A 27,143-nucleotide genomic window follows, 5' to 3' on the forward strand; every position below is an offset into this window, starting at 1 on the left:
CTGTCCTGATCATGTGATGGACACACAGGTGAACGGCTTTGAATTGTGTCTTCTTACGATCCCAGCACCTGTGTGTCCATCACATGATCAGGATACAATTTTATCCAGTGGAAGTAAACAATAAATGTACCTACTGAATGACAACAAGCAGAATTAATAGAGAAAGTATATTGAAAATTGTATAACTTTTAATTATACAAAAAAATAACATTAATTTGCTGAAACCGGACAACATCATGAGGATGCTTCTATTTGTGGGCACTGACATCCCAATGTTTACGCCAACGCCCACTCGCAAAAATTGGTGTCTTATGCCAGTGCCCATACGTTGAAGTTAGCGCTGCAAGTGGAAGGGATCCTCAACCCGAGAGGCATAACTTGAAGCTCCTGGGCCCCAATGCAAAACCTATAACAGGGCCCCCCCAAGCACCATGTGTAATTTCCAGTACTGGCCATCTCATATAGTTACGTATTGCCACACTGTTTGGCTTTGAATTACAAATACCTTATTAGGGAATTAAAGAAGGGTCTCCCATTCAGGATCCTAATCTATTAGCTAGTAAAGAGAGCAGCCACAAAAAATCTTCCAGCGCTCTGGAGGCCCCGATGCATCCGTGTGTAAAACAAACAGCCATTGATTTCAATATGTATTATGTAATGCTTCACTGAACTTCATTGGCATTAAACACTTGCTGCTGGATCCCCATAGATTACAGATGACTGCTGGAAGTCCCAGCATAGGAACACTCTGTGAACATCTTATTTCCATGAGACCATACTAGAAAAAAAGGGATTATCCAAAGCGGACAATATCTTTAATGTAGGCTCCATAATGGGTCCTACAAAAATAGTAAGTTATATTAATCATCATAATATAAATGCAAACCCCCATTGGGCCTTTAGTACAAAGGTAGACAGAAAAAACCCACCCGCCAGATCACTAACATAAGAAAATGAAGGTCCACCTTCATGACCATTTTTTTAAGTTTTATTTTTTTTATTGTCGCAATGATCTAAAATGAAAAATTAAGTAACTTTGGAAATCGCCTTAAAGAGGCTCTGTCACCACATTATACATTTCCTATCTCCTACATAATGTGATCAGCGCTGTTATGTAGATAACAACAGTGTTTTTATTTTGAAAAACTATCATTTTTGACCAAGTTATGAACAATTTTAGATTTATGCTAATTAGTTTCTTAATAGACAACTGGGCGTTTTTTACTTATTACCAACTGGGCGTTGTGAAGAGAAGTGTATGACACTGACCAATCAGTGACGAATCAGCGTCATACACTTCTCATTGTTCCAGCCCATTGTTACAGTGTGATTGTGCAGGGAAAGAAGCTGGGCTGGAACAATGAGAAGTGTATGACACTGGTTGGTCACTGATTGGTCAGCGTCATACACTTCTCTTCACAATGCCCAGTTGATAAAAAGTAAAAACACGCCCAGTTGTCTATTAAGAAACTAATTAGCAGAAATCTAAAATAAAAACTACTGTTATCTACATTACAGCGCCGATCAGATTATGTAGGAGATAGGGCACTTATAATCTGGTAACAGAACCTCTTTAAATAAAAATCTCCTACAAAATTGTTTTGTGTCTACAGCTTCTATGCAGACTTATGTGTTACCATGGTTACAGATTACTAGCAAACCATGCATACTCTAATTCTGCAGTCATATTTTCCATCTATCTGTCCCCTACTATTAGCTAACCTACCAAATGTACCTTAGTAAGACATTGGGGACAGATGGAAAGGAGTGAGACTGCAGGATCAGACTACACAGGATTTGTTTGTAGTCTGTTACCATGGAGATACATAGGTCTGAATAGGAGCTGTAGATACAAGACTCATTTTATTTTAGTACATTATACATGTAGCAGATAGATGGATAGAGGCTAAGCCTAGCCTACCATGCAGCTAAGCTATAGTCATTGATCATAGATGTGCCTTAATAGAGCAGAGTTAAAAAGCAACCAAAGCTGAGAAAAAAAAATTGCAGGTAAGCATCACCCATTCAGTACTGGCTTAAATGGGTTTTCCCGCAATAAGTATTTATGGATATCAATTAAATATGCTATAAACGTTTTATTGTTGAGAGTCAAACTGATGGAATGCCCAAGCACAGGGTTGCCTTGTCCATCATTCCCAGCGAAGAGTTGGTGAATGTCAATGCAACTCAAAGGTAGGTACGGAAACCGCAAAGTCAGTATACCCAGATGTTTTCATATCTCCCATAGTGTTTAATGTAGAGTGACAGTGGTCAACTCTCCTTTGGGAATGGGCAAATTTATGGCACATCAAACTGTTGTCATTTTTTTTTCCTTTCGGAAAATTTAATATCATATTTAACCTGTTAACGACCAAGTATGGTACATGTATGTCATAGGGGAAGAGGCTTGTATGGAGCAGGTGCACGAGCTGAGCTAGCTCCATATGCTGACACCATGCTGTAATGGCTGGACTGTTTAACCACCTAAGGAAGACCCCCAGGTCTGCAATCAAGAGTAATGTAAATAAACTAAAAATAAACATAATTGGTATCACCATGTCTGTAAAAGTCCAAACTTTTAGGGTCAGTTCACACAGAGTTTTTTGACACGTTTTTTGATGCGGAAAACGTGTCGGAAAACATGCCATAAAACAGCCGAAAATGCCTCTCATTGATTTCAATGAAAGGTGGAAAAAACGGCTTGCGGGAAAAAGAAGGGACATGCTCTATCTTCGGGCGTTTACATCCCTGACCTTCCAATGACATCAATGGGAGGCAGAGAAAGCGTATTTCTCTGCGTTTTTTGCCCGTGGCGCTCAATGGCCGCGAAAATCGGCGTGCAGGCAGAGCAAAATCTGCCTCAATATTCCAAACTGAATTTTGAGGCAGATTTTGTGCCTGCAAAAAACTCTGTGTGAACCCGGGCTTACAATATAACAAAATAAACCTTAACGGTGAACATAAAAAAACCAAAAACAGAATTGCTGCTTTTTGGTCACCTCATCTCCCACAAAAAAACTGAATAAAAAGTGATCAAAAAGTCATAAGTACTTCAAATCGAGAGCAATAAAAACTACAACCTCCCCCTGCAAAAAAACAAGCACTCACACAGCTGCATCAATGGAAAAATAAAAAAAATTCTGTGTCTCAGAATATGGTGACACAAAACTATTGTTTTTACAAAATGTTTTTATTTTGTAAAAATTGTAAAACAAAGATAACTATATAAAATTGATATTGATTGGTGTTCATCCGCAGAATAAAGTTAACATGTCAATTTTACTGCAGGGTGAACGCCGTAAAAACGAAACCCAAAAAACAATGGGGAAATGAATCAGGTTTTTTTCATTCCACGCTGCAAAATTTTTCAACAGTTTTCCAGTACATTATATGGTGCAATTATATGGTTCCATTAAAATCTACAATGCGCTCCACAAAAGAAAGCCCTCATACGGCTATGTCAATGGAAAAATAAAAAAGTTATGGCTCTTCAAAAACAGAAAAGAAAAAACTAAAAGGGGTTTTCCTATAATCATTATTTATCACCTATCCACAGGATAGGTTATAAATGTCTGGGACCCCCACCGATCACGAGAACAGGCTTAAAGGAATGGACCGGTACTGAGCATGCTCTGCCACCGCTCAATTTATTTCTATGCGGCTGTCGAAGATAGCGCTCGGCAGCCCCATAGAAATGAATGGAGCGGTGGTCGAGCATGTACACTACCGCTCCATTCCATAAACCTATTCTCTGCTCACCTCTGTGCTGTTTTTTATTTTACATTATTGATGGCCTGTTCTGTTGTATGTTCGGTGGAACTAACAGGACAAATATTTTACCAGGAGACCCCACATCCCATATTACAGGACCAGTTGTACTAATATTAATTTTGAGTGTTGCCAAAATACTTTGGATGACCTATGAGAGCAACAAGCATGCAAAAATTAGGTATCGATTCTTCTCATTTACACTTTACAATTCACTACACACTGTAAAATAAATGTATTTAAATAATGTTAACATAAAAGTATACATACCGCATGGGGCTGGGCTGTAGGTGATGCCAACAACTCTACTGCAGGTTCGCAGGATTGAAATGACGGATCTGCTGCTTTCTTCCGTGCTACACCAAAGCCTAGAAAATGACTCTTTTGTTTGGATTGTGCAGCTCCAATTGAAAGCCCCCAACCTGGGGCTCCATCTAGTTCTACTATAGGCATTGGGGGCATGCTGATTTTTGAACCAAACAATCCCTCTTCCTGTAATTTAGTAAAAATTAGATTATGCTACAGAAAAGAATAAAAACGATGTATTATAATCAATTATTCTCATACTAAATGCATTTTGTATAGAACTGTTAGGCCCCATGCACACGGCTGTGCCTGTAATTACGCCCGCATTTTAGGCCCGTTTTCCCATACAAAGTATGGAAGCTTGGACCGTAAAAAGCAAAAGATAGGGCATGTCCTATCTTTTGCGGTACACTTCTACGGCCCGGACACCTTCCCATAAATAAACGGGAAGGTGCCCGGGGACAATAGAAGTGAATTGGTCCATAATTGCAGACCGTAATTGCGGTCCGCAATTACGGAAGATTTTTACGGTCGTGTGCCTTAGTATTCACAAAAAGCATACACGTAACAAGAGTGACATAGTCTGGTCACTAGGGATATTTTTATGCCAAAAAGGGAATAAGCGGTCACTACCAAGACAATTTAAAGGGTTATTCCTATCACAAATAGTGATGGCATATTGCTCAGATATGCCATCACTTTCTTTGATGTAAAGCAGTGATATTGACAAAATACAATCATGACAGAAAAGAACAACAGTTTAACATTTTCTTCTCCCATCCGCCCAACACACTGCACAGTACTATGCAACAATGTATAACACAATTCAAGCAGTAGACGGCGATTAGGAAAGAGCGAAAAGCCATCAAGCCAAAGTAATGGGTGTCCTCCCTTCCAATGGTTTTTTCATATAACAGTCGGTAAGTTGAAAGCAATGAAATTGAAAGCTGCATCGCGAGCCGCAGATATAGCGGAGTAGGGCAACTTGATGGGGGTTTAAGCTAGGAGAGAACCGTTTAAGAAAAATGTGCTTGTTTAGTGTAGTTAGTAGGATTAGGTTAAAAATGAACGTTAGGATGTCATGCAGGGGCCAAGGAGGTGGGCAAGGGCCAGAGATGTAAAGCATAAAGGGGGGGATGGGAGGGCCCCAACAAGCATTGATATTGAGAGCCTAAAGGGGGCGATCAGTCTGTCTGTAGGCGCCAAAGAACAGTGAGTTTTGCCAGTGAGTGTGTGGCTTGTCCTTTGGTCTGCGGGATGGAAGGGCTCTTTGATCACCTGAGGATGGGGGCCCTTGAAAATTGTGAGGCCTGGCTGCAGGCGCAGCTATAGGCCATCTTGGGGGGTGGGGGTATTCCTTCTGCCGCCCCTCCTCCTAGGTTGCTATGAGGAAGAGGTCCCGCCGCTCAAGGCTATTCTCAGAGTCCGGCACTATGTGTGGAGCCTTAGCAGGAACCCTCAGACACCTGCGGCTCGATCGCAGCCTAGGCTGCAGCTGCGGGTGTCCTGAAAGAATCCTCTGCATGATTGCTGTGGCGATGCGGTCAAATGCAGCAGGTGGTTTCCGGATGCGAACGTCTGACCAGACGAAGATTGGGTCTGGACCCCAGAGACGGCTTGGTGAATGTGCTTCAGTGCAAGGGTATTCATTTTCTGGCATTAGTGGGTTTCAATCGGCAGCAGGGGGAGGGGTTAGCGATGTGCAGGTGAGGGATTTAATGGTTAAATTAGTTGATTTGTTGTCACTGACATCTGGGGTGTCTCATGTGTTGGGGATCAGGTTCCTGTGCGGTTATGGTTGGAGCTGTTAGTGAGGTGTCGTCGGGATTGGCGGCAAAGATGGAGGGCATTTCTGCGGCCGGGGATGGGGCTTGCGGTGGAAAAAGCCAAAATTGTTGATGATGTGCGACTGGCGAGTGGGTCTAGACCCCAGAGACGGCTTGGTGAACGTGCTTCAGTGCAAGGGTATTCATTTTCTGGCATTAGTGGGTATCAATCGGTAGCAGGGGGAGGGGTTAGCGATGTGCAAGGGAGGGATTTAATGGTTAAATTCGTTGATTTGTTGTCGAGGCAACAGGTGGGGACTGGGGAGTCACTAGCTGTGCCTTCCCCGACTGACGTCCGGGGTGTCTCATGCGTTGGGGATCAGGTTCCTGTGCGGTTATTGCTGGAGCTGTTAGTAAGGTGTCGTTGGGATTGGCGGCGAAGATGGAGGAGTCTGTGGGCATTTCTGTGGCCGGGGATGGGGCTTGCGGTGGAAAATGCCAAAATTGTTGATGATGTGCGACTGGCGGATTCAGCAAAGTGAGAGGTTTATGCGTTCTTTGAGGGTCATTGGGTGCCCATCTTAAGCCTGAAATACGTGAGAAAATATGGAAGAATGAATATGTGTAGATATTTTCCTTATTGCCCCTAGAACAGTTTAATCTAGATAGACGCAAGCCGGATGAAAGGAAGAAGGAGGAGGAAAAGAAGCGTGATCATCTGATCCCACTTTTGCGAACTGCTTGCAGGCTTTTTCCAGCTTAGCGAGTGTATGTTCACACAGAGTTTTTTGCAGGAGGAAAATTCCTCCTGCAAAAACTGCTCCAGTAGGTTTTTGCACAGTGGTTTGACAAAAACTTGTCAAAACACTCGGCGAGGTTTTTTTTTCCTCTTTCTGACTCATTGAAATGGGGTTTTGGAGGCGGAAACCACCTCAAGATGGGTCATGTTGCTTCTTTTTACCACGACGAGTTTTTTTTACTCGTGGTAAAAAAACTCGTCTGCCTCCCATTGAAATCAATGGGAGGCATTTTCGGGTGGTTTTTGAGGAGTTTTTTGGCGCGGTTTCTGCCCCAAAAAACTCGTCAAAAAAACTCTGTGTGAACAGGGCCTTTTATAAGGCAAAAGGTGCCCGAGAATTGTTCACTATTATTTTGTTATCTCGAGCGGGGAGGTGTAACGAGTACATGGGGGTATAGTTTGGGTTAGATATGATGAGCAGCGGAAAGCAATTAGGTCTTCTCTTAGATGGGATTATAAAGACATTAGTCTATGGATGCGCTTAATAGCGGCCCCCCCGGGGAGCAGCCCCTTTCTGGATCAGCCGGCGGTTTCTCAGCAGCAGGAGTGTCGACTGTTCCATGCAGGGCTGCTGTTGGCACTACAATGAGGGTCACTGCAAGTTTACCTCAGATTGTAAATACAAACACGAGTGCTCAGGTTGTAGAGGGGCAGACAGCCACTGTCACGATCTGTGGGTGTGTGGACCCACTGGACCGCACCGCTGTAGCGGGATGGCAGCTGGCCAAACTACAGTGTACCAAGTTAATATATATAGTCCAAACACAAGGGTACCTGTGATAGTCCAGACAGTAGCAACGGCTAGGCACAGATGGGATATTGACACCAGGTGATACAGACGACACCAGATGTGGCGTAACACAGCAGACGTGGCCGATGGCAGAACTCGACTCCAACACTATATCTGGCACAAGAACAACTACAACACGGGATACAGGTAGCAGGGCATGGGAACAACGGGAACAGGATAACACTAAAGGACCATTTGCAAGACTAACAGAGGAATCCGAACAACGCTTTGACAAGGAGTAAAAGGGCAGAGCCCTTCCAATTGTCCAAGGTGACAACCTACGGGACACAGCAGAGTGGAGCGGAAGTGAGCGCTAGCGTCTGCTGGGGAGAAGGTGCGGGCCAGACCAGACCATGGATGCAGCCGTCAAGGGGTGAGTAATCCCGATGGTCCGTGGCCATAGACTTACAGCCTGTACAGGTGTTTTAAGAATAGAAAGGGTAAAGGAGCTGACGCTCAGCAAAAAAGGGGTTACTCCAGTCAGGGTGGGCGAGATACTGCAGTTTCTAAATAGGTACCCTTATAGGTCGGTGGCTACATTGTTGCGTTAGGGATTTACGTATGGCTTTCGTATTCCCAGTAGCTCAGTGGCGTCTGACAGGAATTTGGCATCTGCGTTTGCGTATCCCTCTAAAGTGTCTGAAAAGTTGCTTGAAGAGGTAGAGTTAGGTAGGATGGCGGGGCCGTTTGATTCCATTGGCAGTTTTGACAGTTTCCCCGCTGGGCATGGTACCTAAAAGGGCGGTGTAATTATCCGTAATTTTCTATACCTCTTTTGCTTCCGCGGCCTCTTGGGTGTGCAAATTTGATCAAGGTGCCCTGCTGGCTAAGACAGATATTGAAGCGGCTTTTCGTTTGTTGGCGGGGCATCCGAACAGTGTTTGGCTGCTCGGCTTTTGTAATCCCGATGGTCCGTGGCCATAGACTTACAGCCTGTACAGGTGTTTTAAGAATAGAAAGGGTAAAGGAGCTGACGCTCAGCAAAAAAGGGGTTACTCCAGTCAGGGTGGGCGAGATACTGCAGTTTCTAAATAGGTACACTTATAGGTCGGTGGCTACATTGTTGCGTTAGGGATTTACGTATGGCTTTCGTATTCCCAGTAGCTCAGTGGCGTCTGACAGGAATTTGGCATCTGCGTTTGCGTATCCCTCTAAAGTGTCTGAAAAGTTGCTTGAAGAGGTAGAGTTAGGTAGGATGGTGGGGCCGTTTGATTCCATTGGCAGTTTTGACAGTTTCCCCGCTGGGCATGGTACCTAAAAGGGCGGTGTAATTATCCGTAATTTTCTATACCTCTTTTGCTTCCGCGGCCTCTTGGGTGTGCAAATTTGATCAAGGTGCCCTGCTGGCTAAGACAGATATTGAAGCTGCTTTTCGTTTGTTGGCGGGGCATCCGAACAGTGTTTGGCTGCTCGGCTTTTGTTGGGATAAACAGTTTTTTGTTTATTGTTGCTTGCCGATGAGGTGTTCCATCCCTTGTGCCTATTTCCAAACGTTGAGCAAGTTTCTGGAATGGGTAGTGAAGCAAGTGTGGTTGTGCCTCATCATTTTGTTCGTCTCTTGGGTGACGTTCGTGCTGACTTGGCAGTTTGAGAATCTTTTTTGGACTCGTACAATGGGCGGTCTATATAGATAGATTCGGTGGTCAATAGTGAGGCGTTAGAATTCTAAACTGATGCATCAGAGGCTTGTGGCTATGGTGGTTACTTTCAAGGCCAATGATGTGTGGGCCTGTGGCCGGAGTCTTGACAGGTCGCAGGGTTGGTATCTTACCTTGCTCTTCTTGAACTGTTTCCCATTGTGCTTGCTACAGTGATTTAGGGGGAGTGGCTGCGGAATCAACGGGTCAGTTTTTGTTGCGATAATTTGGGGGTGGTTCAAACGATTAACAACTAGTCTGCTAATTCTCCTCCTGTGTTGCGGTTGCTGAGATATTTGGTTCAGCAGGGGCTGGCGCTCAATTCACTGTTAGAGGCAGTGAATATTCCGAGTGTGGCTGCGTTGTGGCTGATTCTCTTTCACTTACAGTGCAACAGGTTTCATGCTTTGGCTGAGCAATGCGAGATTTCTTGTCTTGAGCAACTGTGGAGCGTGGTATTAGGACGGCAACAGGATTGATCCGGCATTCTTTGAGTGACGGTACTTCGCGGTCGTATGAAAGGATGTGGCGAAAGTGGGCGTTCTTATTGGATCGCGTGGGTCCGTCTGAGGAAGTGGACGAGTGGATGATGGTGATGTTGTATTTTGTGGGGTTGTTACATGAGCCGGATGTGTCTGTGTCAATGACCGCTTGGTGGCGTTGGTGTGTTGGTTAAAAAATGTCTGCAGTTGTGGATGTCCCGAAACACTTCCTGGTGAAAAACACTGCTGAAAGGCTATCGAAGAGGTCGTTTGCGGGAGGTTTTCTTGGCGGCTGGTGTCTTTTGAGATTTTGCAACATCTGGGAGAGTGCAAAAGGGTATGTTTGTTGGTGTGTGAGTGCTTGTTGTTTACATTGGTCTTTTCTTTGGCATTCTTTGGGGCCTTTTGGATTTCCGAATTAGTTGCCAGATCTAGGTGTATGGCAGGAGGTTTTGTTAAGGTGTGATGTGCGATTATTGGGGCAGTCTGCACGGTGTTGTTTGAGGAGGTCCAAAATTAATCAGGTTGCCTGGGGGTGTAGATTGAGCTGTGTAAATTGCCAGTGGCACAACTTTGCCCGATGCAGAGTTTGCAACAGTTTTTGGAAGTGTGGCTGGAAGGCCAGGGTCCATTGCTGGTGAATGTGGATGGTTCCTTTCTGTCTCAATATCAATTCATGGTGTTTTCACGCAGATGCTTGATGTTGCCGGGTTTGTCTAGTGCCGAGTTCAGTTCTTATTCTTTTAGAATTGGGGCAGCAACTGAAGCAAGGAGTTGGAGCTTGGAAACCGATAGGATTATGAGGATTGGCTGTTGGAAATCCTAGATGTTTAGTTTTTATATTAGACCCCATTTGTTGTAGCCGGATTACATTTGCCAGGGTTGTTTGTGGCTGAGGCTTGAAAAAGGGGGGAGGTGTCAGTTGCCATACGCTGCAAGTGTTTGTTTTCTTTCAGGTATTGACACTTGCCCTATCTGGATTGTCGGCCACTCGTATATATACTTGGGGGGGGGGGGGATTAAGAGCTGATGTCTGGAGGTGTGGCCGTCAGTTAGGCTTTGGTAGGGATGTAGTTTACGTGTGTTGGATTGGGGTGAGGGGTATGTTGTGGAGTTGTTTGCTGCAGGAGGTGCAGTTTCACGTTGCCTTGGATAGGCCCCCTAAAGCGTTGGTGACACACGCCATGGGCAATGATCTTAGAGTGCACACGTCTTGGGAAATTATCTGGGACATTAAACTGGACATGCTGTGCATGTGGGCTACTTTCCAAGGTATGCCGATTGTGTGGTCTGACATTGTGGCACGAAAGGTGTGAAGGGGTGCGAGACCAATTGTGGGCCTGAATGGGACAAGGGTAAATATCAACAAGGAGTTATTGGCCTCCATCATTGGCCTAATGAAGACATCAGTTCAATGTCGTAATGCGTAGCCGGTTTCAATAAATTATTAAAATAAATTTTATGATACATTGGCCCTTATTACATGTATAGCAGCGCCATATTGTGGTCCACCTTTTCTCTCCTTTCTTCCTAATTGTGGCGGTAACACATCTGGTTACTGTGACGGACTGTGGCAGCAGCATACCCTTGGCTAATTAATACCCGTGTACATGAGAGTTGTATCTGAATAGCACAACTCTTATAGGTGAGCATATTACTATTGCTACCTTTTACTTCTATTTTCATTCGTTTTACCTGCACTATGTAGCGCCATGCATCTCCTCTTTTTTCCACAATATAGATCATCATGAGTAAGTATGGCCTGTTCAGTGATTTTAAATTAATATAGTTCTTTTTCAGTGATTTGTTTGTAATAGGAGTGTAGGGACTCACAATACGATGGGGACCCTTGATGGGGGTTGTGAGCCTGCGTATTTTGGCCAAAGTGTTAACTAATACCTCAAGTTTATCATTGATATTTATCTTGTATCATGGATATCTTTTCAGGATGCAGCCAGGTCTAGTGCTGGGGGAGAATGGTGTGTCACTATATTGAAATGTGCTGGGCAGCCCACCTTGTCTAATATTATGGGCGTGACTAATAGGCAGTAAGCCAGCGAGTGGGGGTATGAGAAATCCTATCTTTAAAGAGGCTCTGTCACCACATTATAAGTGCCCTATCTCCTATATAAGGAGATCGGCGCTGTAATGTAGGTGACAGTAATGCTTTTTATTTAAAAAAACGATCTATTTTCACAACGTTAGGAGCGATTTTGGTTTATGCTAATGAGCTTTCTTAATGCCCAAGTGGGCGTATTTTTACTTTCGACCAAGTGGGCGTTGTACAGAGGAGTGTATGACGCTGACCAATCGGCATCTTGCACTCCTCTCCATTCATTTACACTGCACTAGCAGCTACATACACACACACTAACATTACTACAGTGTCCTGATAATGAATACACATGAAATCCAGCCTGGACGTCATGTGTATTCAGAATCCTGACACTTCTGAATCTTTTTTGTGAGATTCCGGCAAGTGAAACGAAATCTCGCGAGATTACGGAGGTAAACGAGATTTAGTTTCACTTGCCGGAATCTCACAAAAAAGATTCAGAAGTGTCAGGATTCTGAGTACACATGACGTCCAGGCTGGATGGTCATGTGTATTCATTATCAGGACACTGTAGTAATGTTAGGGCTTGTGTATGTAGCTGCACATAGTGATATAACTATATCGCTAGTGCAGTGTAAATGAATGGAGAGGAGTGCATGATGCCGATTGGTCAGCGTCATACACTCCTCTGTACAACGCCCACTTGGTCGAAAGTAAAAATATGCCCACTTGGGCATTAAGAAAGCTCATTAGCATAAACCAAAATCGCTCCTAACGTTGTGAAAATAGATCGTTTTTTAAAAATAAAAAGCATTACTGTCACCTACATTACAGCGCCAATCTCCTTATATAGGAGATAGGGCACTTATAATGTGGTGACAGAGTCTTTTTAAGCATATCAATGCGGTCTAATGTATAGTGTCCTCTTGTAAGCAGACTGCACAAGCTGCTTTGTTCACATCATAGCCAGATGTTGCCAGATTGGTTATTCATTAGCTTTGCATAGACTCTGGGGAGAGAACTGTTACACTGTGTGGCTCTGACACTTGATACACTGTGTGGCTTTGATACATCATATAGACTTTATAATAAGAGTGATACATTGTTAAATTGACACTATATACACAATAATTTGGACCAATAGTCCGCATTGACCTTTTTTAATCACTATGTGTGTTTGTTTGCTCTCTAATATCATTAAAAGTTAAGTTTTATAATATTTACAAACCTATGTTAGGTACCTGGGAAACAAGAGCTTATTCTTTTGCCAATGGCAATTTAGTTTATTGCTCATAAATTCAGCCCACCAGCTACCTGGGTCCATTAATTGATCATGAATGATAATACTAAGCAGCCCCCCCCCCACCTCATGGGTAGTAGGCGTGTGAGCGGGTGTTTTATCAGTATATTGCACCTGTGTAGTCTTCCTCTATGTAGCATTGTGTTTTGTCTGCGTCCTGTAAGGGTATGTTCACACGTAGTCAACAAAAACGTCTGAAAATCCAGAGCTGTTTTCAAGGGAAAACAGACCCTGCTTTTCAGACGTTTTTTGACCAACTCGCATTTTTCGCGGCGTTTTCACGCCGTTTTCGCGGCGTTTTTTACGTCAGTTTTTGGAGCTGTTTTCATTGGAGTCTATGAGAAAACAGCTCCAAAAACGTCCAAAGAAGTGTCCTGCACTTCTTTTGACGAGGCTGTATTTTTACGCGTCGTCGTTTGACAGCTGTCAAACGACGACACGTAATTAACAGGTCGTCTGCACAGTACGTCGGCAAACCCATTCAAATGAATGGGCAGATGTTTGCCGACGTATTGGAGCCATATTTCCAGACGTAAAACGAGGCAAAATACGCCTCGTATACGTCTGAAATTTGGCCGTGTGAACATACCCTTAGGAGGGCAGTTACACACACCATCTCCTGAGTAAAGGCCCTTTTACACTGGCAGATATGCTGCCGGTGCAGCGAGCGCCGATCAACGAGACATCGTTGATCAGCGCTCGTTTGCTCCTGTCACAAGGAGCTATGGATGGGGACGAGCGGTTGTTACTCCAATTGCTCGTCCCCATACATTATTATCATGTCGGCAGTGCGTCTCCCTGTTTACACAGGGAGATGTGCTGCCGACAACAAAAATATTTCACTTTTTTAAAACAATACAACCAGCAGATGATCGAGCATTTGCTGATTTTCTGATCGTTCCCCTTGCAATTATCGGCAACGAGCGTTCTATGAACGCTCATCTGCCTGCCAAGAGTCCAGTGTAAAACCCCCTTAAGTATGGCATGTTCAGTGATTTTAAATTAATATAGTTCTTTTTCAGTGATTTGTTTGTTACAGGCCTAGCTGTAAAAAGATACTGTCCAATTATATATTTTTACATTGTAATTAGATCGCCCCTAAGCAGTCTTTTTTCTAAACTGAATAGCCCCAAGTTTGATAACCTTTCTTGGTACTGCAATCCGCCCATTTCCTTAATTACCTTGGTCGCCCTTCTTTGCACCCGTTCTAGTTCAGCCATGTCCTTCTTATACACATGTAATGGCAGGAAGGAGGTGAAGGGAAAGTGAGCCCTAATCTACCCACCGCCCTGTCCCTGCCTACTTGCAACGACCCGCCCTAGGCGACGGGGTACAACTGGGCGGCGGTCCCTACGCTGTCTAAGTGCACGGGAGAACAAACAGGGAACACGCAAGGGAAGGGGCAGTAGCCCACGGAACGCCGCGAGGAAACGGAGCGGTGAATGAGAGTCAGGACCAGGATGAAGTGGAGTATACCCAAGTGAGCACGGAGGAGGAAGCAAGCCAGAGGCAAAGCATAGCAGGTTAAGCGGAACTGCAGCAAGGCAGAAGCACGGCAGAAGCAGGCTGGAGCAAGCAGCAGTGGGGCCAGGAATCCAGAAGAATTACAAGCACTGAGGAGGAGAACACGGCAGGTAATAAAGGACAGGGGGCGGAGCTAACTCCGACTGACCAGGCCGCGATAGGCTCTCCCACTCCTGAGCCTGCCACCCTGGTTGGTGGGAGATGGTGTCAGTCGAACAGGTCTGGCCTCAGGTGTGGATTGATTAATCCCAGGAGTATACCTAGACGTAGTACCTGGCAGATCCCTAACAGCACTCCCCCTTTTATGAGGGGCCACCGGACCCTTACTAAGAGGACCCGGTTTAGTAGGGAAGAGAAGGTGGAACCTCCTGATCAATACCCCAGCGTGAACATCACAGGCAGGTACCCAAGTCCTTTCCTCCGGCCCGTATCCTCTCCAATGGACCAGGTACTGGAGGGAGCCCTGGACCATCCTACTGTCCATAATCTTGGCCACCTCGAATTCCACCCCCTCAGGGGTGAGAACGGGAACAGGAGGTTTCCTCGAGGGGGACCAGGACGGGGAGCAGCGTTTAAGGAGGGAGGCATGGAAGACGTCATGTATGCGAAAGGATGGGGGCAGCTCCAGACGGAAGGATACAGGGTTGAGGACTTCAATGATGTTATAAGGTCCAATAAATCGGGGAGCAAACTTCCTGGACGGGACCTTAAGGCGCAAGTTCCTGGACGACATCCAGACCAAATCCCCGACGACAAACCGGGGGTTAGCAGAACGTCTACTATCCGCCTGAATCTTTTGTGCGCTCTGGGACGCCTCTAGGTTCTTCTGAACCTGGGCCCAGACAGTGCACAGTTCCCGATGAACATCCTCTACCTCAGGATTATTGGAACAACCAGGGGAAACGGAGGAGAACCTTGGGTTAAACCCGAAATTACAGAAAACCGGGGAGACCCCTGACGAGTTACTGACCCAGTTATTCAGGGAAAATTCAGCAAGGGGAAGGAATGAGACCCAATCGAATTGACAGTCAGAGATGAAACACCTTAAATATTGTTCCAGGGATTGGTTAGTCCTTTCCGTTTGGCCATTAGTTTCGGGATGGAAGGCGGAGGAGAAGGACAGATCAATCTCCAACTTTTTACAAAAATCTCTCCAAAATAAGGAAACAAATTGTACCCCTCTGTCAGAAACGATATTGACTGGGGCCCCATGGAGACGCAGGATGTGTTTCATGAACAAAGACGCTAACGTCTTGGCATTAGGTAGCTTCTTAAGGGGCACAAAGTGGCACATCTTGCTGAAGCGGTCTACTACCACCCACACCACCGACTTGCCCTGAGATGGAGGCAAATCGGTGATAAAATCCATGGAGATATTGGTCCAAGGTCTCTGGGGAATGGGCAAGGAACGTAGTAGGCCCGCAGGTCAAGACCTAGGGGTTTTGGACCTAGCGCAAACCTCACAAGCGGCGACGTAAGCCCTAACGTCTTTAGGCAACCCAGGCCACCAATAGTTTCTGGTAATGAGGTGTTTGGTGCCCAAGATGCCAGGATGACCAGATAGAGCGGAGTCATGGTTTTCCCTGAGTACCCTTAGCCGGTATTGCAGGGGAACAAACAGTTTGTCCCCAGGGATGTTCCCGGGAGCAGCACCCTGATCAGCCGCGATATCAGAAGCTAAATCAGAATCCGTGGCAGAAACGATTATACCAGGGGGTAAAATACAAGCAGGATCCTCCTCGGAATGAGGATTGGCCATGAAACTACGTGACAGGGCATCAGCCTTAATATTCTTGGACCCAGCCCTATAGGTAACCAAGAAATTAAATCTGGTAAAGAATAGTGCCCACCGAGCTTGTCTAGGATTAAGCCTCAGGGCCGATTCTAGGAAAACCAGATTCTTGTGATCCGTAAGGACCGTTACCTGGTGTCTGGCCCCCTCCAGGAAGTGCCGCCACTCTTCAAAAGCCCATTTAATGGCTAGAAGTTCGCGGTTGCCAATATCATAGTTACTCTCCGTGGGCGAAAACTTCCTAGAGAAGTAAGCACAGGGGCGGAGATGGGTGAGGGAGCTGGTACCCTGGGACAAGACGGCCCCCACTCCCACCTCGGATGCGTCAACCTCCACAATAAATGGCTCCTCTTGGTTGGGCTGAATCAGCACGGGGGCCGAGATAAAGCACTTCTTGAGGGTCTCAAAGGCCTGGACGGCCTCAGGGGGCCAATGGAGGACATCAGCACCCTTGCGAGTAAGGTCCATAAGAGGCTTAGCGACGACCGAGAAGTTGGCAATAAATCTCCTGTAATAGTTGGCGAACCCTAAAAAACACTGTAACGCCTTAAGGGAGGCAGGTTGGACCCATTCCGCCACAGCCTGAACCTTGGCAGGGTCCATGCGGAATTCATGAGGAGTGAGGATTTGCCCTAAAAATTGTATCTCCTGTACCCCAAAGACACATTTTTCAGTCTTAGCAAACAGATTATTCTCCCGAAGGACCTGGAGCACCTTCCTGACATGCTCCACGTGGGAGGACCAGTCCTTGGAAAACACCAGTATGTCATCAAGGTACACAACAAGAAAATTACCCAGGTAATCTCTCAGGATTTCATTAATAAAATTCTGGAAGACAGCAGGGGCATTACACAACCCAAAGGGCATGACCAGGTATTCGAAATGACCCTCGGGTGTGTTGAACGCAGTTTTCCACTCATCCCCCTCTTTGATGCGGATAAGGTTATATGCCCCCCGTAGATTGAACTTAGAAAACCATTGGGCTCCCTGAACCTGATTAAAAAGATCCGGAATCAAAGGAAGTGGGTACTGGTTCCTTACGGTGACCTTATTCAGGTTACGATAATCAATGCACGGCCTAAGACCACCATCCTTCTTCCACACGAAGAAGAAGCCAGCACCTACAGGAGAAGTCGAGGGGCGAATGAAACCCTTGGCCAGGCATTCTTGGATATACGCCCTCATAGCTTCACGTTCAGGACATGAAAGATTAAATATCCTACCCTTAGGAAGCTTGGCACCAGGCACCAAATCGATGGCGCAATCGTAATCTCTATGGGGGGGCAACACCTCGGAGGCCTCCTTAGAAAACACATCGGCGAAGTCCTGAACAAACTCAGGAAGCGTGTTTACCTCCTCCCGGGGAGAAATAGAGTTAACAGAAAGACATGACATAAGACATTCACTACCCCATTTGGTGAGCTCCCCAGTATTCCAATCAAACGTGGGATTATGCAACTGCAACCAGGGAAGACCTAATACCAGATCAGACGATAATCCCTGCATCACCAGTACAGAGCACTGCTCCAAATGCATGGAGCCAACCAGGAGTTCAAAAACAGGAGTATGCTGAGTAAAATAACCATTAGCAAGGGGAGTTGAGTCGATACCCACTACCGGGATAGGATAAGGTAAATCAATAAATGGCATCTTTAGAGACATAGCAAATTCCACAGACATGATATTAGCAGATGAGCCAGAATCCACGAAAGCACTGCCCGTGGCAGACCGGCCAGCAAACGAGACCTGAAAGGGAAACAAAATTTTATTGAGTTTCACATTAACGGGAAATACCTGTGCGCCCAAGTGACCTCCCCGATGATCACTTAGGCGCGGAAGTTTTCCGGCTTTTTATTCTTGCGCATGGGACAGGTGTTCAGAAGATGCTTGTCGTCCTCACAGTAGAAGCAGAGACCATTCATTCTGCGAAACTCCCTACGTTGTCGAGGGGACATGGAGGCCCCGAGTTGCATAGGTACCTCCGAGTCCTCCGTGGAGGGGCGAGGAGACGGGACCTCGGGGGGGATCGCAGAAATGTCAGAGGGGAGCACATTGAAGCGTTCAAGCTGACGTTCCCTGAGACGTCGGTCAAGTCGTACTGCTAGGGCCATAACCTGGTCAAGGGAGTCAGAAGAGGGGTAGCTAACCAGCAGATCCTTCAGGGCGTCAGATAATCCTAACCTAAACTGGCACCTTAGGGCCGGATTGTTTCACCGAGAAGCTACGCACCACTTTCTAAAATCAGAACAGTATTCCTCAACCGGTCTCCTACCCTGACGTAAGGTCACCAGCTGACTCTCGGCTAAAGCAGTCCTGTCAGTCTCGTCGTAAATGAGTCCGAGGGCAGAGAAAAAACGATCAACAGAGGAAAGTTCAGGGGCGTCAGGAGCCAAGGAGAAGGCCCACTCTTGGGGCCCTTCCTGGAGTCGGGATATGATGATACCCACCCGCTGGTTCTCGGAACCTGAGGAGTGGGGTTTTAGGCGGAAATACAGTCTGCAACTCTCCCGGAAGGAGAGAAACATCTTACGGTCCCCTGAGAACCGGTCAGGTAACTTGAGGTCGGGTTCTAGAGGTGAGGTGAGGGGAAATACTAAGGCAGCGTCACCCTGGTTGACCCTCTGGGCCAGGGCCTGGACCTGTAGGGAGAGGCCCTGCATCTGCTGGGTCAGGGTCTCAAGGGGGTCCATGATAACTTCAGCGTAGGAGAAATGGTAGACTAGGTATGGGCTTGTAATTATGTAACGGCAGGAAGGAGGTGAAGGGAAAGTGAGCCCTAATCTACCCACCGCCCTGTCCCTGCCTACTTGCAACGACCCGCCCTAGGCGACGGGGTACAACTGGGCGGCGGTCCCTACGCTGTCTAAGTGCACGGGAGAACAAACAGGGAACACGCAAGGGAAGGGGCAGTAGCCCACGGAACGCCGCGAGGAAACGGAGCGGTGAATGAGAGTCAGGACCAGGATGAAGTGGAGTATACCCAAGTGAGCACGGAGGAGGAAGCAAGCCAGAGGCAAAGCAAAGCAGGTTAAGCGGAACTGCAGCAAGGCAGAAGCACGGCAGAAGCAGGCTGGAGCAAGCAGCAGTGGGGCCAGGAATCCAGAAGAATTACAAGCACTGAGGAGGAGAACACGGCAGGTAATAAAGGACAGGGGGCGGAGCTAACTCCGACTGACCAGGCCGCGATAGGCTCTCCCACTCCTGAGCCTGCCACCCTGGTTGGTGGGAGATGGTGTCAGTCGAACAGGTCTGGCCTCAGGTGTGGATTGATTAATCCCAGGAGTATACCTAGACGTAGTACCTGGCAGATCCCTAACAACACAGGTGCCCAAAATTGTACACAATATTCCATATGCGGTCTGACTAGTGATTTGTATAGAGGCAAAACTATGTTCTTGTCATGAGCATCTATGCCTCTTTTCATGCATCCCATGATTTTATTTGCCTTGGCAGCAGCTACCTGGCACTGGTTGCTAAAGGTAAATGTACTGTCCACCAATATCCCCAAATCTTTTTCAATAGTCATTTTACCCAGTGTTTTATCATTTAATGCACAACTGTAAAATCTGTTTCCTCGGCCCAAGTGCATAACCTTACATTTATCCACATTAAACTTAATTTGCCATTTCTCTGCCCAAACCTCCAGCTTCCCCAAATCCTCCAGTAGTATTACATTATCCTCCTATGTGTTGATTACTTTACAGAGCTTAGTTTTATCTGCAAATACTGTAATTATACTCTGTAAACCCTCTACAAGTTAATGTATAAACATATTAAAAAGAAGAGGGCCCAATACTGACCCCTGCGGAACCTCACTGGTAACTATGACCCACCATTAATAACCACCCTCTGTTTTCTATCACTGAGCCAGTTGTTAACCCAATTCCACATATATTCCCCCAGTCCCAGCATTTTAATTTTATATATCAAACTTTTATGCAACACACTATCAAACGCCTATGAAAAGTCTAGATACACCACATCCACAGCCTTACCCAGGTCCAGTCTAGAACTTACCTCCTCATAGAAGCTAATCATATTGGTTTGACAGGACCATAAACTCATGCTGATGCTGCATTAACAGTTTATATGCATTGAGATACTGGAGGATAGCATCTCCTAGAAAACCCCCAAATATTTTACCCACAATGGAGGTTAAACTTACATGACTATAGTTTTCAGCCGTGGCATTGTTAGCACCTGGCTTTCGAGGCCCAAGCCTCAGATCTTTGGCCCAATGCCCTGTATCCCCAAGCTACTGCCACATAATGGCGTAGCTATAGGGGTCACAGCGGTCGCAATTACGACCATGCCCCAAAGCCATGGGCCCCCCCGCACCAAGTCTATAAAAAGTTACTATAGTAACTGGGACATATATAATAAAATACACGGGCCCGTTACTATAGTGGTAACAATATACTTACCATCCTCGTTTCCGAGCGCTGCGGAGGTCCTGACGTCTTCTCGCGATGTTGTTTGGCGTCAGGCCCTCCACTGCATCCGGAGCCGAAGAGGAGGGTAGGTATAATGTTACTGTCTGCTGGGGCTTAGATACAGGGCACTAGCAGACCGTAATCTTATACGGTATGTGATAATTGTCTGCTGGGGCCCTGTATCTAAGCCTACAACATGGTAGGCTTAGATACATGGCCCATGTGTGATGGGCCCTGTATCTAAGCCTAACATGTGGTAGGCTTAGATACAGGGTCCAACAGACAGTATCACACATGGGCCCTGTATCTAAGCCTACCACATGTGTTACGAATGTTTTTATTTGTGTTTGTGCGTTTTTACCGTTTCGGATGTTGGACTACTTCGGATGCGAGGACTTCTTCGATGAAGGCTTTTTTTATTTTCAATAAAACGTTTAACGATGGTTGTGTGTGTTGTTTTTTTTTTTCAATAAAATATTTTTGCGTCCAGGCCCCGAAGCCAGGGGGCCCTGCGGACCCTGCACCACATCTTTAAAAAAGTTACTATACTAACTAGGGCCTATGTCATGACATACACGGGCCCCTGTTTCTATAGTGATAACAATATACTTACCTTCCTCATTCCCGAGCGCAACAGACGTCCTGGCATCTTGTCGCATCGTGATGTCACGACGCTGTGCGCCGCGCACAACGTCGTAACGCTGGATGGCGGAGCCGAAGAGGAGGGTAAGTATATAGTTACTGTCTGCTGGGGCCCTGTATCTAAGCCTACCTTGTGGTAGGCTTAGATACAGAGTCTAACAGACAGTATCACACATGGGCCCTGTATCTAAGCCTACCATGTGGTTGGCTTAAATACAGGGCCCAGTAGAGAGGATCACACATGATGTGATCCTGTGTGCTGGGTCCTCTATCTAAGCTTATCATATGGTAGGCATAGATATATGGCCCATGTGTGAACCTGTGTGCTGGGCCCTGTATCTAAGCCTACCACATGGTAGGCTTAGATACAGGGCCCAAGCAGACAATAATCTTATACTGTATATGATTACTGTCTGCTGGGACCCTGTATCTAAGCCTAACATGTGGTAGGCTTAGATACAGGGCCCAGCAGACAGGATCACACATGGTGTGATCCTGTCTGCTGGGTCCTGTATCTAAGCCTATGACATGATAGGCTTAGATACATGGCCCATGTGTGATCCTGTCTGATGGGCCCAGTATTTCAAGGACTACTTCGATGAAAATAATGGTTAACGAGGGTTGTGTGTTGTTTTTTTTTTATTTCAGTAAAATATTTTTTATATGTCTTTGTATTTTTTTTAAACTTTATTACTATCACCTTAGAAATGGCCGCTGGCTGATTGACAGCGTCCATTCCTAAGGTGGAGCTTAATGTTAGCCGGTGAAAAAGGTAACACTAACCCCCCCCATTATTACCCCGGTACCCACCGCCACCAGGGGTGCCGAGAAGAGCCAGATATGATCCAGGACCCAAGCATCTGTAGTCAAGGTAGGGTACTGGGGCGGCCACAGGCCGGTATTATTAGGCTGGGAAAGCCCAAAAACATTGGGCCTTCCCACTTTGGTAATGCTAGCCTGCTGTTGCTATATTGTTGCTGGCTGATCATGAAAAATGGGGGGCTCCACGTCATTTAGAAAAAAAATATATATAATAATAATAATTAGAAATAATGATGTGGGGTCCCCCCACCGTACCAGCGAAGTTTCCCAAACTGCAAAGGAGGAAAAGTCCCAAAAAGTTGCAGAATGTGTTCCAAAGAGGGGATAAGAATGGACACCATTTATCAGTGTGACACTGACCTGTGCATAAAGGAATGCTTCAAAGCGTACCACAAATCTATGGATAATTTTCTTTACCCCATTATTTTACCCTCTTATTGTGCCCTGATATACTCTGCCCAAATTCCATATGCCCCCACATTATAAAGTGAAATACCAGTAAATCTCAAAACAGAAGTATTACCAAGCAAAATCCGTGCTCCAAAAGCCAAATAACCCTCACTCCCTTCTAAGCCCTACAGTGTGCCCAAACAGCAGTTTAATGTTCACATGTATGGCATTGTCATACCCGGGAGAACACGCTTAACAATTTATGGGGTAAGATTCTCCAGTAACACAATCTGGGCACAACATATTGTGCGGTGAAATGGCATATCAGTGGAAAAATTGCAATTTTCACTTTGCATCATCCGCTGCATATTAATTTCTAAAAAAAAAACACCCGTGGGGTCTACATGCTCACTACACCCCTTAATAAATGCCTTTATGGGTGTAATTTCTAAAACGGGGTCACTTTTGTTTTGGTACATCAGGGGTTTTACAAATGCGATATGACGTCTGCAAACCATTGCAGCAAAATCTACGCTCCAAAAGTCAAATGGAACGCCTTCCCTTCTGAGCCCTCCCATATTTTCAAACAGCAGTTTAAGACCACATAGAGGGTATTGCCATTCTCGGGAGACATTTCTTTACAAATACGACATCTTATTGGAAAAATGTGCTACTTTTATTTTCGATGCTTAAAGAGGCTCTGTCACCAGATTTTGCAACCCCTATCTGCTATTGCAGCAGATAGGCGCTGCAATGTAGATTACAGTAACGTTTTTATTTTTAAAAAACGAGCATTTTTGGCCAAGTTATGACCATTTTCGTATTTATGCAAATGAGGCTTGCAAAAGTACAACTGGGCGTGTTGAAAAGTAAAAGTACAAGTGGGCGTGTATTATGTGCGTACATCGGGGCGTGTTTACTACTTTTACGAGCTGGGCGTTGTGTATAGAAGTATCATCCACTTCTCTTCACAACGCCCAGCTTCTGGCAGTGCAGATCTGTGACGTCACTCACAGGTCCTGCATCGTGTCGGCCACATCGGCACCAGAGGCTACAGTTGATTCTGCAGCAGCATCAGCGTTTGCAGGTAAGTAGCTACATCGACTTACCTGCAAACGTGGATGCTGCTGCAGAATAAACTGTAGCCTCTGGTGCCGAAGTGGCCGACACGATGCAGGACCTGTGAGTGACGTCACAGATCTGCACTGCCAGAAGCTGGGCGTTGTGAAGAGAAGTGGATGATACTTCTATACACAACGCCCAGCTCGTAAAAGTAGTAAACACGCCCCGATGTACGCACATAATACACGCCCACTTGTACTTTTACTTTTCAACACGCCCAGTTGTACTTTTGCAAGCCTCATTTGCATAAATACGAAAATGGTCATAACTTGGCCAAAAATGCTCGTTTTTTAAAAATAAAAACGTTACTGTAATCTACATTGCAGCGCCTATCTGCTGCAATAGCAGATAGGGGTTGCAAAATCTGGTGACAGAGCCTCTTTAATGCTAAATCAATTCAGAAAAAACTTGTGGGTTAAAAATGCTCACTATACCCCTAGATGAAATCGTCAAGGGGTGTAGTTTTCCAAATGTAGTTACTTCTTAGGGTTTCCACTGTCCTGTTACCTCAGGGGCTCTTTAAATGTGACATGGCACCCAAAACCCAGTCAAGCAAAATCTGCACTCCAAAAGCCAACTGATGCTCCTTCACTTCTGATCCCTGCCGTGGTTTCAAACAGCAGTTTATTACCACATGCCGTAATCGGGAGAAATTGCTTTACAAATGTTGGGGTGCTTGTTCTCCTTTATTTCTTCTTAAAATGTAAAAAATTGAAACTTGAAAAAAAGTTTTTTCAGAAAAATGAAGATTTTCATTTTCACAGACTAATTCCAATAAATTCAGCAAAAAACCTGTGCTGTCAAAATGCCCACTATACCCCGAGATAAATTCCTTGAGGGGTGTAGTTTCCCAAATGGGGTCACTTTTGAGAGATTTCCACTGTTTTGGCACCACAAGACCCTTTTTTAAAACCTGATATGGTGCCTAAAATATATTCTAATAAAAAATCCCCAAAATCCAATAGGCCTTTGCTTCTGAGGCCTGTGTTTCAGTCCATTAGCGGACTAGGGCTACGTGTGGGATATTTCTGAAAACTGCAGAATCTGGGCAATAAATATTCATTTGTCTTTCTCTGTTAAAACCTTCTGTGGTACAGAAAAAAAATTAATACAAATGAATTTTGGCAAAAAAAATAACATTTGTAAATTTCACCTCTACTTTGCTTTAATTCCCGTGAAATGCCTAAAGGGTTAAGAAACGTTCTAAATGCTGTTTTGGATACATTGAGGGGTGCAATTTTTAAAATGGGGTGCTTTCTGTTGAGTTTCTAATATATATGCCCCTCAAAGCCACTTCAGAACTTAACTGGTACATAAAAAAAATAGGTTTTGGAAATTTTCTTGAAAATGTGAGAAATTGCTGCTAAAACTTATAAACCTTGTAACATCCCAGAAAAATAAAAGGATGTTCAAAAAATGATGCAAACACAAAGTAGATATATGGGAAATGTTAACTAGTAACTATTTTGTGTGGTATTACTATCTGTTTTACAAGCAGATACATTTACATTTAGAAAATGTCCTCAAAATTGTGCACATTTTCTTAAAATGTTGCACATTTTCTAAAAATTTGGGTGTTTTTCACAAATAAACACTGAATGTATTGACCAAATTTCACCATTAACATAAAGTACACTGTGTTACGAAAAAACAACCAGCAGTCGGACCCCCACCGATCATGAGAAAGGGTTTACCTTGCCGTTCCTGGGAACCCCATAGAAATGGAACGGTAGTGCGCTTGGCCACCGATCCATTTATTTCTATAGGGTTGCCAAAGATAGCGCTCGGCAGCCCTATAGAAATGAGTGTCGCAGTGGTCAAGCATGCGCACTATAGCTCCATTGCTATGGGAGTCCCGGTTGTTGCTACAACTTGTAAGCAGCATATGTTACAGGGGATGATTTGGACTCACTAGTTCTGCAAACCTAACAAATTATACACAATGTTACTACAAGGAAGGTGATTCATCTTGTTTTTCTATTTGTAAAATGCCTAAAGGACCAGGTAGAATAAACCTATTCTGTGCTCACCTCTACGCTGCTGTTGCCCTGTTCTATTGCATGTTAGGTGGGACAAATATTTTACCGGGGGGCCCCACATCCAATACTATAGGACCAGTTGGACTAATAAGGAGCATTGTTAGGTTTCATATTTTGAGTGGTGCCAAAATACGTCGGATGACCTATGAGAGCAACAAGCATGCAAAAATTAGTTATCAATCCTTCTCATTTACACTTTACAATTCACCACACACTGTAAAATAAACATATTTAAATAATGGGAACATAAAAGTATACATATCCCATTGGACTGGGCCTTGGGTGGTGCCAACATGTTTACTGCCCTTTTGCAGGATTTAATAAATAGAGGTTGAGGTTTCATTTGTACACTAATGCATGGAATAACACTCTTTTGTTTGTAGTGTGCAGCTTCAAATGAAAGTCCCAAACTTGGGGCTTCACCTAGTTCTCCTATAGGCATTGGGGGAATGCTGAGTTTTGAACCAAACAATGACAAACTTGATCCTTCTACCTGTAATTTAGGAAAACTGAGATTATGCTATAGAAAAGAATAATAAGTATGTATTATAATCAATTATTTGCTGTGCCCGCGATCGCTGACCGTCGGCACGTCCTACTTACCGGCAGCCGCAACCACAGGACACTTTCATCATGCTCACTCCCGGCTTTAATGGTGGGCATGCACAACCTGTGTAAAGTTCCCCAGCCAATCCCTTTGCACCCTGGACTTTAAAAAGGGCTCTGCCCTTACTCTCCTTGTCCGAGCGTTGTGTGTCTGCCCATGTTAGTCTTTGCAAATGGTCCCTCAGTAGTATCCTGTATCCAGTGATCCCGTTTCCTGTATCCAGTATCAAATAATTGTATTTGTTGTAGTGTGTTATCTAGTTTCCGGGTCGAGAGTGTCATCTGTGTCAAGTGTTATCTGTGCCAAGTGTCTGCTACACCACGTGTCTGCTACGCCTAGTGTCTGCCACTCTGAGTGTTTGCCAAATCATCTATCTAGGTACTCTTGCCCTAGAGACCTTTTGACTTTTGTTTGGCTAGCTGCTACTCCTCTACGGCGGAGCAGCCTAGTGGGTCCACATACCCCATAGCCGTGACATTATTCTCATACTAAATGCATATTGTATAGAGCCGTTAGTATTCACAAAAAGCATACACATAACAAGAGTATTGAAAGAACATACACTGACATGGTCTGGTCACTAGGGATATTTTTATGTCATAGAAGGATTAAGCAGTCACTTTCAAGATATTTTAAAGGGTTATCCCCATCACAAATAGTGATGGCATATTGCATGGATATGCCATCACTTTCTATTTTTCAATGTCTTAATTAGGTCAAAAGCAGTGATAGTGACAAAATACAAACAAGTCAGAAAAGAATAAGCATTGCCGACCAGTTTAACATTTTCTTTTCCCATCCACCCAACACACTGCGCAGTACTATGCAACAATGTACAACACAATTCAAGCAAGAGCCAGCGACCAGG

The 27,143-nt window shown here is 45.1% G+C and overlaps 1 protein-coding gene across 3 annotated transcripts in view; it reads right to left on the minus strand.

The window, feature by feature from the left end:
• Positions 1 to 27,143, minus strand: part of PARP4 (poly(ADP-ribose) polymerase family member 4) — a 221,456-nt gene that overhangs the window by 23,003 nt on the left and 171,310 nt on the right. For 2 of the 3 annotated variants that reach the window (XM_075851620.1, XM_075851619.1), the window contains exon 34: positions 4,039 to 4,260. The exons of the other annotated variant lie outside the window; for it this stretch is intronic. In XM_075851620.1, coding sequence (XP_075707735.1) covers positions 4,039 to 4,260 — 222 coding nt within the window. The remainder of the gene's footprint in view (positions 1 to 4,038; positions 4,261 to 27,143) is intronic. 3 annotated transcript variants of the gene reach the window in all.

The sequence above is a fragment of the Rhinoderma darwinii genome, chromosome 2 (assembly GCF_050947455.1).
Source record: "Rhinoderma darwinii isolate aRhiDar2 chromosome 2, aRhiDar2.hap1, whole genome shotgun sequence".
Lineage (NCBI taxonomy): Eukaryota > Metazoa > Chordata > Amphibia > Anura > Rhinodermatidae > Rhinoderma > Rhinoderma darwinii.